General features: G+C 37.8%; 1 protein-coding gene across 4 annotated transcripts in view; it reads left to right on the forward strand.

Annotated features, from left to right (window-relative positions):
- COG5 (component of oligomeric golgi complex 5) overlaps positions 1-12,175 on the forward strand; it is a 367,675-nt gene that overhangs the window by 315,923 nt on the left and 39,577 nt on the right. For all 4 annotated transcript variants that reach the window (XM_032275697.1, XM_032275699.1, XM_032275701.1 and 1 more), the window contains one exon: positions 4,049-4,152. In XM_032275697.1, coding sequence (XP_032131588.1) covers positions 4,049-4,152 — 104 coding nt within the window. The remainder of the gene's footprint in view (positions 1-4,048; positions 4,153-12,175) is intronic.

Genomic DNA, 12,175 nt, shown 5'->3' on the forward strand with positions numbered 1-12,175 from the left:
ATGCCCAGCTAATTTTTTGTAGTTTTAGTAGAGACAGGGTTTCACCATGTTGACCAGGATGGTCTCAATCTCTTGACCTTGTGATCCACCCGCCTCGGCCTCCCAAAGTGCTGGGATAACAGGCTTGAGCCACCGCGCCCAGCCATCTATTCTTCTTAAATGAGCTTTGACACTTCGTGATGTTGAAGGTGTTTGTCTACTAACCTTAGTTATTTCATTTGTCAGAATAATCTATATAATATTTAAAATCCTTTTGTGCTTGGTTAGTTGCTTTGTTTAAAGATGGTGTCCCACTATGTTGCCCAGGCTCGAGTGCAGTGGCTATTCATTGGCACGATTATAGCATGCTACAGCCTTAAACTCCTAGGTTCATGGGATCCTTCTGCCTAAACCTTTGAAGTAGCTGGAGCTACAGGCATACACCACAGTGCTGAGCTCACTTAACCATCTGTTTGATGTTTTTAGGACCTATGAGGATAACCTCTTTTTCATTTTTGATATTGTTATTTGTATTCTGTTTTTTTCTTGATCAATCCAGCTAGGAGTTTAGCAACTGTGTTAATCTTTTCAGTGAAACAGCTTTTAGCTTTATTAGTTTTCTTTGTTTTCTATTTTATTGATTTCTGCTTTTATCTTTTTTAATTTTCTTCTTTTTGCTGGCTTCAAGATTTTCTGTTTATCTTTGGGTGTGTGAATTTTCTTTGCTACTTTTTAAAGATTTTTTTGAGACTTTACATCATTGATTTTAGACTACTTTCCCCACAAATAAACATTTAACGATATAAATTTTCCACTAAGCACTGTAATTTTTCTACAATATACTTCTATCTTTATTCAGTTTGAAATATTTTTCTAATTTCCTTTGTGATTTCTTATTTGAGTTATGGATTATTTAGAGATGTGTTTTTAAAATTTCTAATTACTTTTGGTTTCTGTATATATCTTGTTACTGATTTCTAATTTAATTCTGATAACAGAATTAAATGTTGATGATTTTACCTTTCTTTAAGTAAAAGCAAGTTTATTAAGAAAAGAAACAAAAGAATGACTATTTCTTAGGCAGAGCAGCCAAATGATGATTTTTTAATAATTATTTTAAATTAAATCATCATTTAAAATCTGATGAGTTTAAATTAAATTTTATCATGTGAGTGTGATGGCAATGAACTCTCCTAATTTTCTTTTGCCAAATATGTATTTTACTCTCATCTTTGAAGGATATTTATACAGAAAACATAATTAAGGATTTGAGAGGTTTTTTTTTTTTCTCTCAGCACTTAAAATATGTTCTACTGTTTTCTGGCCTCCATGCTTTCTAATAAGAAGTCATTACTTATTAAAATTATTTCCCTTGTATGTTTTTTTTTTTTCCTAGTTTCAAGGTTTTCTGTTTATCTTTGGTTTGCAGCAGTTTATGGTGTGCCTAGGCATAGTTCCCATCAAAATTATCCTGTTTGGGATCTGCTGACCTTCCTGAATCTGTAAATTCATGCTTTTCATTATTTTGGAAAGTTTGAGGCATTTTTCCCTCACAAGTAGTTTTGCTGCCTTACTCTCTCTCTGCCCCATTCTTTTCTCTTTTTACAGGACTTCAGTCACCAGTATGTTAGACATTTTGCAGTTGTTTCATAGGTTTAATTATTTTTTAGTATGTTTTCTTTTCTCCAGAGGGATTTCTGTTAATTCTATCTTCAGGTTCATTGACTCTTTCCTCTGTCATCGCTACATAAAATTCTTCTACTAAGCCTATCCAGTCAATTTTAAAATTTCAGATGGTATAATTTTTTAGTTTAAAATTACTTTTTTTTTTAACATTTTATTCACTCTACTGAGATTTCTTATTATTTTATTTATTGTGAGCATATTTTTCTTTGCCTCATTGAGGTTCTTGCCTGATAATTCTAGAGTCCGGTTTATCTCAGGGTTGGCATCTCTTGATTGTCTTTTCCTTTGAGAATTGATAAAATTTCGTAGCATTTTCTATATGTAGTAATTTTGAACAAATCCTAAGCACTGTGAATGTTATGTTGTGTAGAACCAGGAATTTTTTTTTTTTTTTTTTTACATTTCTTATAAGCATGTTGATTTTGCTTTAGCAGACAATTAACTTGGTTATACTCAAACTGTGTACTCTCGCACCTGCAGTTGGCCGCACCTCAGTCAATTCACTTCTTTAAGCCTCAATTGCAAGCCACATTTAGTTTGCTTTCCACTTGCATTGTTAATGAGTTAGCTGAAGACTTGTGCTGAGTTTAAGCATAAAATTAGGCAGTCCTCTCGAGCTCTCTCCTTTTCAAGCTCCCTCTCTCAGTCTCCAGCAGCTCAGTACCACTGCTGTGACCTCATTTGTACTCCTTTTTGTAGTCTAATTCATCCAATTTATTATCCCACATGATTTTTCCTAAATCCAAATCATTAACCACATTTTTTGTATTGCTTAAAACCCATCATTGGTTTCCTGGTCCCTTTAGGATAAATTCCTAACTTCTTAGTAGCCTGTACCTCTGTCTCTTCCAAACACTTGTAATCTGTATGTGCTGTATGCCTTGTGGTTGTCCAAGTACCTCAACTTTCCCAAATTCCTATGCCTGGGAAAATCCAAGACTTTTTTAGTGTCAACATGATGCTCAAAGGAAGTATTCACTGGACCTTTCCAGATTTTGGATTTTGGGCTACTCAACCTGTATAACTTTTTAACTATTATCACTGGCCTCTGAGCTCCTATATGGAAGGCAAACTTTATGTGTACACACACACACACACACACACACACACACACACACTCTCTCTCTCTCTCTCTCTCTCTCTCTCTCTCTCTCTCTCTCTCTCTCTTTCTCACACATACATACATACCTACACACACATTCCTGTACATTGTATATTTATTTTTACCAGCGATTAAGGGCTATAGATTAGGAATTTAATGATTAAGGATCCTATATTTTACTTTTTCTCATTTATTTTGATGATTTGTTTGAGCCAAAACTATCTATCTTCATTATATTTATTTATCTTTGAAGTGACTATAATATACTTATATTTTTTTATTATAAGTGTTTGAAGCCTCAGCCATTACTTCCACACCAAAAACTCATAACTAAGACCTAGGATTTTACATCAAGTAACTGACGATTTAAACCCCATTGAACAGTTTCCCAACCATGGCACTGTCGACATTTTGAGCTAGAGAATTCTTTGTTATAGGGGCTGTTCTATGCTCCATAGGATGTTTATCAGCATCTTTGTCCTCCACCTACCAGATGCTAGTAACAAACTTGTACACCTATCCCCAACTGTGACAATAAAAAATGTCTCCGAACGATACCAAATGTTTCCTGGGGAGCAAAACTGCCCATGGTTGAGAATCACTGCTGTAGAACTCTCAACAGAAACCTAACTCTTAAAATGCCCAACTGTTGTGCCCTGTTAGAATCATTGTACTGGAGCCTACTTAAGGGTAGAAGGTGGGAGCAGGGGGAAGGAGCAGAAAAAATAACTATTGGGTACTAGGCTTAGTGCTTGGGTGATGAAATAATTTGTCCAACAAATCCCCACGACACAGCAAACCCCTATATAATAAACCTACACATGTATCCCTGAACCTAAAAGTTAGAGAGAATCAATATCTGTTTATTATATTCAATTTGGTTAAAAGCATAGGATGTTGTTCCAGTTCTTAAATAGTTACTTTTGGTCTTACCTAACTCTTCTGTGAAACTTAAATGTGTTTATTTGACCTTTACCTCATTAGTTGAACTACTGTCTTCTTCTGTATGCCTGCCTTTCTCCATGGACACATTTAACCACTGAACCTTTTGGGAAAAGTGACAAGAATGGGGATATTGAAATTGTTTAGTGCCGTCTTCCACGTATTTTAAGCTTTAAAAATCATTGCCAATAGTGGTTAGGGAGAGGAGCAGACTTCTGTTAACTTAGTCTGCATTTGATATAATATGAAAACTGTTAGTCACGGTGTTTCTCACATCTCAGATTTCTTTGTGTTGGTCTTCTTTAATTTTGCCCCTTACTCTTTTTCTCTTCTTTTCAGGCTATTCATGCTCTTATGGAAAATGCTGTGCAACCCTTACTCACTTCTGTGGGAGATGCTGTAGAGGCCATAATCATCACCATGCATCAAGAAGATTTTTCTGGGTAATGATTTCCAACCAAATTTTTACTAACTTTTACTGCCTTTGTTTTCTATTCCCACCCCTACCCTTACTCCCTAAGCTGCCCCCTGCCATCCAGCGCCTTGTTCCTTTTGTGATGGCATTAGCTTCCAGCCCTCTCCTTCATTGTGAGCGCCATTCACAGATTAAAATTTTTCAGTTCTCGTTTTCATCACTTCGTTCCTCTTTTTAAATTATTTTTTTCTTTATGAACAGTATCACATCACATGTATATAACATTTCTCTCTTACTGAAATATAAAATGAGTCTGTGGGACTCAGCCTGACACTTCAGGACTTTTGGTAATTTGTACCCTCTTCCCTTCCCAAGCTTGTCTTTTTCCTTATTTCTCACAAATATCCTCGAGTTCAGCCTCTTTGTTACCCCTTGGCAAAGGCATGGTGTTCCTTATATAAAATGCTCTCCCTCTGCCACTGTGCTAGTCCAAATCCTGCTTTGGCTCTGGGGTAAGCTCCAGCCCAACCTTTTCCAAGACTTATTTTTCTTCCTTGGCGGTTCTTTGGCAATCTAATCACATCACACCTAGCCACAAATGCTATGGTGTTATTCCAGACCTGTTTCATATGTGTCTTGCTCATCCATATCATAGGTATCCTGAGAATAATAATCATAGTTTCTAATCCGATGTTTACAGAAATCTTTTAAAATAGAGTAAAATGGTTTTGATTCAGTGTATTAGAAAAGTGTGGAGCATTTGGAATAGTTATTTGCAAATGCTTTTAAAAAACTTAACCACATTCTACAGCTAAACAGTCAAATATTAATATGTATTTTATATCCCTGAGTCCATAGTTAGTTACTGTTTTTGAACAGTTCTGTTTCTCTTTACGTTCTTGTTCTTTTAAAGAATATCTTTTTTATGAAATTTCCATCTACTAGTTTAGCTATTTGTAGAAAAATATTGATTATTTCACTGTCCTCTATTTTTTTTTCAAATTATTTCATTTACAAAGTTTCTTTTTTATTTTTTAAACTTTTATATTAGGTTTGGGGGCACATATGAAGGTTTGTTACACAGGTAAACACGTGTCATGGGGATTTGTTGTACATATTATTTAATCAGCTGGGTATTAATTAACCCCAGTACCCTGTAGTTATAATTTCTGCTCCTCTCCGTTTTCCCACCCTCTCCCATCAAGTAGACCCCAGTGATGGCTGTTTCCTTCTTTGTGTTCATAAGTTCTTATCATTTAGCTCCCACTTATGAGTGAGAACATGTGGTATTTGATTTTCTGTTTCTGCAATAAGTTGCTGAGGATAATAGCCTCCAGCTTCATCCATGTTCCCACCAAAGACATGATCTCATTATTTTTATGGCTGCATAGTATTCCATGGTATATATGTACCACATTTTCTTTATCAAGTATGTCATTGATGGGCATTTAGGTTGATTCCATGTCTTAGCTATTGTGAATAGTGCTGTGATGAACTTTCACATGCATATCTTTTTATGGTAGAATGATTTATATCCCTCTGGGTATATACCCAGTAAAGGGATTGCTTGGTCAAATGGTAGTTCTGCTTTTAGCTCTTTGAGGAATCACCATACTGCTTTCCACAATGGTTGAACTAATGTACACTCCTACCACCAGTGTTACAAGTGTTCCCTTTTCCCTGCAACCTCACCAGCATTTTATTCTTTTGCCCTTTTAATGATAGCCATTCTGACTGGTGTGAGATGGTATCTCATTGTGGTTTTGATTTGCATTTCTCTAGTGGTCGGTGGTGTTGAGCATTTTTTCATGTGATTGCTGGCCACATGTATGTCTTCTTTTGAGAAGTCTCTGCTCATGTGAGTTGCCCACTTTTTAATGGGATTGTTTTTCTCTTATAAATTTGTTTAAGTTCCTTATGGATTCTAGATCTTAGACCTTTGTCAGGTACATAGTTTGCAAACATTTTCTCCCATTCTGTAGGTTGTCTGTTTGTTGATAATTTCTTTTGCTCTGCAGAAGCTCTTAGATTTAATTAGATCCCACTTGTCAATTTTTTGTTTTATTGTGATTGCTTCTGATGTCTTTGTCATGAAATCTTTACCTATTCCTATGTCCAGGATAGTATTGCCTAAGTTGTCTTCCAGGGATTTTATAGTTTGGAGTTTTACATGTAAGTTTAAGCCATCTTGAGTTGATTGTTGTGTATGGTATAAGGAAGGGGTCCTGCTTCAGTCTTCTGTGTATGAGTAGCCAGTTAGCCTAGCACTATTTCTTGTATAGGGAATCTTTTCCCACTACTTGCTTTTGTCAGCTTTGTCAAAGATCAGATGGTCATAGATGTGCAATCAGATTTCTGGGCTCTCTATTCTGTTCCATTGGTCTGTGTGCCTGTTTTTGTACCAGTACCATGCTGTTTTGGTTACCGTAGCCTTGTAGTATAGTTTGAAGTCAGGTACCCGGGTGTCTCCAGCTTTTTGGTTTTTTTTGCATAGGATTGCCTTGGCTATGTAGGCTCTTTTTTGTTTTGTTCCCATATGAATTTTTAAATAGTTTTTTTTTTTTTTTAGTTCTGTGAAGAATGTCATTTATAGTTTTATAGGAATAGCATTAAACTGAAGATTGCTTTGGACAGTATAACCATTTTAATTATACTGATTCTTCCTATCCATGATCATGGAATGTCCTTCCATTTGTTTGTGTTTTCTCTTATTTCTTTGAGCAATGTTTTGTCATTCTCATTGTAGAGATCTTTTACCTCTCTGGTTGCTGGTATTCCTAGATGTTGTATTGTTTTGTGGCAATTATAAATGGGATTGCCTTTCTCATTTGGTTTTCAGTTTGGCTGTTGGTGATGTATAGGAATGCTATTGATTTTGTATTCCGTGACTTGGCTGAAGTTGTTTATCAGCTGGAGAAGCTTTTGGGCCAAGACTATGGGGTTTTCTAGATACAGAATCATATCCTCTGCAAACAGAGATAGTTTAACTTCTTCTGTTCCTATTTAGATGCTCTTTATTCCTTCCTCTTGCCTGGTTGCTCCAGCAAGGACTCCTAATACTGTGTTGAATAGAAGTGGTGAAAGAGGGCATCCTTGTCTTGTGCTGATTTTCAAGGGAAATGCTTCCAGCTTTGCCCCATTCAGTATGATGTTGGCTGTGGATTTGTCAGGGATGGCTCTTATTATTTTGAGGTATGTTCCTTCAATAACTAATTTATTGAGAATTTTTAACATGAGGGAATGCTGAATTTTATCAGAAGACTTTTCTGTGTTTGTTGAGATAATCATGTGATTTTTGTCTTTAATTCTGTTTATGTGATGAATCACATTTATTGATTTGCGTATATTGAACCAATTTTGCGTCCCGGGAATGAAGCCTACTTGATTGGCCTGAAGTTTTTTGTTGTTGTTTTGTCTCTGCCAACTTTTGGTATAAAGATGATGCTGGCCTCATAGAATGAGGGTTAGGGAAGGAGTCCCTCATCCTCAGTATTTTGGATTAGTTTCTGTAGGAATGGTACCAGCTCTTTTTTGTACATCTGGTAAACTTCAGCTGCGAATCCATCAGGCATCAAACTTTTTTTAGTTGGTAGGCTATTCATTACTGATTCAATTTTGGAACTCATAATTGGTCTGTTCAGGGAATCAGTTTCTTCCTGGCTCAGTCTTAGGAGGGGTGTATGTGTTGAGGAATGTATCCATCTCTTCTAGATTGTCTAGTTTTTGTGTGTAGAGGTGTTCATAGTAGTTTCTGATTTTTTTTTTCCTGTGGGGTCAGTAGTAACATTTTCTTCTCCATTTCTAATTGTGTTTATTTGGATCTTCTTTCTTTTCTTCTTCATTAGTCTAGTTAGTGGCCTGTTTTGTTAATTTTTTCAAAAACCAACTCCTGGATTCATTGATCTTCTGAATGGTTTTCATGTCTCAATTTTCTTCAGTTCAGCTCTGATTTCTGTTACATCTCATCTTCTGCTAACTTTTGGATTGATTTGTTCATGCTTTTCTAATTCTTTAAGTTGTAAAATTAGGTTGTTAATTTGAGATTTTTTTTGCTTTTTGATGTCAGCATTTGGTGCTGTGAATTTCCTTCTTAACACTGCCTTAGCAGAGATTCTGATATGTTGTATCATTGTTCTCATTATTTTCAAAGAACTTTTGTTTTTGTTTTTGTTTTTTGTTTGTTTGTTTATTTGTTTTTTGAGATGGAGTCATGCTGGAGTGCAGTGGTATGATCTTGGCTCACTGCAGCCTCCACCTCCTGGGTTCACGTGATTCTCCTGCCTCAGCCTCCTGAATAGCTGGGATTACAGGCCCGCACCACCCCCATGCCCAGCTAATCTTTGTATTTTTTTTTTTTTTTTTTAATTAGAGATGGGGCTTTGCCATGTTGGGCAGGCTGGTCTCCAACTTCTGACCTCAAGTGATATGCCTGCCTCAGCCTCCCAAAGTGCTGGGATTACAGCTGTGAGTCACCATGCCTAGCCCAAAGAACGTTTTGATTGCTGCCTTCATTTCATTATTTACCCAAAAGTCATTCAGGAGAAAGTTGTTTAATTTCCATGTAATTGCATGGTTTTAAGCAATTTTCATAGTCTTGACTTCTGTTTGTATTGTACTGTGGTCTGAGAGTGTGTTTGGTATGATCATGGTTCTTTTACATTTGTTAAGGATTGTTTTATGTCCAGTTATGAGGTAAATATTGGAGTATGTGCCATGTGGTGATGAGAAGAATGTATATTCTGTTGTTTTGGGATGGAGAGTTTTGTAAAGGTCTATCAGTTACATTTGGTCCAATGTTGAATTAAGGTGTTGAATATCTTTGTTAATTTTCTGCTTTGATGATCTCTCTAATACTGTCAGTGGAGTATTGAAGTCTCCCAACATTATTGTGTGGGAGTCTTTGAAGGTCTCTAAGAACTTGCTTTACCAATCTGTGTCCTCCTTTGTTGGGTGCATATATATTTAGGATAGTTAAATCTTCTTGTTGAATTGAACCCTTTCCATTATGTAATGCCCTTCTTTGTCTTTTTTTGATGTTTGTTGGTTTGAAATCTGTTTTGCCTGAAATTAGGACTGCAACCCCTGTTTTTTTGTGTATGTTTTTCATTTGCTTGGTGTATTTTCCTTCATCCCTTTATTTTGAGCCTCTGAGTGTCATTACATGTGAGATGGGTTTCTGGGGTGATCTCAGTGTTCCTTCCCCATGTAGGAGGCAGCAGAGGAAGGGTAGTGGTTGTGGCCCAGAGTCGTTTGCTTGTCTCCTGGGGAATCCACCCCAAACAGATGCATGTTAGCATTCACTCAGTGCAATCAACCCAGCAGGGAGCGTCTGTGCTGTGGGCCCAAGCCAGGGGTTCTCTTGGTAACAAGCATTGGGGTGGGGGGGCAGAGGGACCTGTGGGAGACAGACTGGCTTCCTCTCCTTGGGTTACTGCAGCTTGTTGGAGGTATGGATAGGGTACTTAGGGTCTTTGCTCCTTTGTTAGTCCAAGGATGACGAGGGCAGTTCCATTGCAGGGGCAGTGACAAAGAGGCTTTCAGCTGCCCCTGGAGGCTCTGCACATGGAGTTGCCGAGTTGCTGCTGGCTTGATAGGTCTGGCTAGGGATGGCTGGAGGCCCAGGCCTGCCGGATGAGGAGATTTGGGAACAGGTACCCATGTAACAGTCTGGCCACTTTTCCACAGGGCTGCTGCAGTATGCTTGGGGCCTTTTCCTGTCCCTAGTTGCCTCGGATTTTCCAGTGCTTGGAGTTACCACCAGTAAGGCACTTTTCTGGGCAAGGGAGGTTTGCCTCCCTGGCTCTGTGTTGCACCCGGGTGGGCCATTGTCCTGTTTTGCTTTTCTTCATTCTTCATGGATCAAGTTGTGTCCTTGATTAGTCTCTATCAGAGTATCTGCATGTTTCAGTTGAAGGTGTTATTTACTTACCCCTTCTGTTCCTCTCCATGAGAGCCATGCACACTAGCTGCTTCTAATCAGCCATCTTGGCCTCTTCCACATGGGAAATGCGGGAAATGTCAAAAGATCAACCTAGGCTTATGCCTATAATTACAATGGTTTATGCCTGTGATTCCACCCTCCTTTGGGAGGCTGAGGTGGGCAGACTGCCTGAGCTTAGGAGTTCAGGACCAACCTACGCAACATAGCAAAACCCTGTCGCTACAAAAAATGTAAAAATTAGCTGGTCATGGTGGTACGCATCTGTAGTTCCAGCTGTTTGGGGAGCTAAGGCAAGGGGATGGTTTCATCCCAAGGGAATTGAGGCTGCAATGAGCTGTGATGATGCCATTGCACTCCAGCCTAGATGACAAAGTGACATATTGTCTCAAAAAAGAAAAGATCAGTCTCTATTTTTAAAAATGTATGAAGCACAGAAGGGTAAAGTGGATTCTACCAAAAAAACAAAACAAAACTATATTTGGAACTCAATAGGACATAGACTATTTAACTGCTGATTACCAATATTTTAGAGAGGAATGGATTTTGTTCTAAAGTGATCTGAAGTGTCCCAGTTAGATCGATCATGAATGCTCCTCAGAAGGGAGCCAAAACAAGCTGATTTTTGAAGGCTTATTCTATAATAACAGTGGTCACATAATTTTAATTGGTGAGCTGCAACTAATGCCTACAGATGACACATTAGATATTAACAGCTGAAAGTTAGTTCCCAAAGAGATATGTTTTTACTCATGTGCTTAAATACTAGTGAGCCCGATTGTTTCTTCAACTGATAGGTTGCCATGAGTATGAAGCAATATTTTAAGGTGCCTAACATTGTCCTTATTTTTTATTTCCCAGTTGCTTTGGTGACTCCTTTTCAGCTCAGTTTATACAACAGTCATTTGAGATTCATGTATACAGCAATCAGTTGAGATTCCAGTGAAGATTGTTCTGCATATGTAGCAGGATAGGTGTATGGAACACTGCTGCTTTTATTTAAAGTACTGCCCCCAAAGCAGTAATTTTCCTACTTTGTATAGTCTTATGATTAGTAATTCTGTAATGTCATGTCATTTCATATGCGTATGGCTTATGTGAAATATGAGGTGGAGTTGGATTAGTCAAGAACCAGGAATTGCCTTTATTTTAGGGCCAGCCCTTAGGGATAACAATTAGAAAAATAATAGTGAAAACCTGACCCATCAGACCCTCCATACCTATTCCTAGGTAAAAGGAATAAATCAAGTTTACCTTCAAGATGAACCTTATATGTAGTAGGGTTACAGGATCTCCTGCCAAATAAGTAATCATCGGTTGGGCATGGTGGCTCATGCCTGTAATCTCAGCGCTTTAGGAGGCCAAGGCAGGTGGATCACTTGAGGTCAGGAGTTCAAGACCAGCCTGGCCAACATGGTGAAACCCCATCTCTACTAACAATACAAAAATTACCTGGACGTGGTGGCAGGCACCTGTAATCCCGACTACACAGGAGGCTGAGGCAGGAGATTCACTTGAACCCAGGAGGCAGTTTGCAGTGGGCTGAGATCACACCACTGCACTCCATCCAGCCTGGGCAACAGAGTAAGATCGTGTCTCAATGAATGAATAAATAAATAAGTAAGTCAGTAGAGAGTAATCATCAGCATGGCTTCTTGGTATTTGATATTTATTTTAAAAGACTGGTGTGCTTCTTTCCAAATTAGATAAAGTTTAAAATGTAAATGTCTGCTTGACATAGAACATTGATTAAAATTGTTGCGCTCAATGTAAAGTGACTCATATCTGATTACAGTTTTGAGTAGGGAAGGGAAGGCAGTGAAAGAAGAACTCTTAGATCATTGAAGTAATAGATGAGCCACTTTGTGGAGGGGAAAGTACACACACAAAAGATTAGCAGCATGAAGATTAACATTCACTTCTCAGTTTTGCGTATTTTTCATTCTTCTGCCTTCAGCTTCTGCATACTCACTACCATTATGTTATAACGACACTTAAATTTCTTCATAACTCATTCTTGCACTTTATCAGTTTAAAATCTCCCACTAAAGGCTTTGGTTTAATTGGGAAAACTGAGCTGTAGCAGTAGACAAGCAAGTTTGTATTCTGATAA

Source organism: Sapajus apella, unplaced genomic scaffold (genome assembly GCF_009761245.1).
Source record: "Sapajus apella isolate SASKATOON/1434 unplaced genomic scaffold, GSC_monkey_1.0 scaffold7, whole genome shotgun sequence".
Classification (NCBI taxonomy): domain Eukaryota; kingdom Metazoa; phylum Chordata; class Mammalia; order Primates; family Cebidae; genus Sapajus; species Sapajus apella.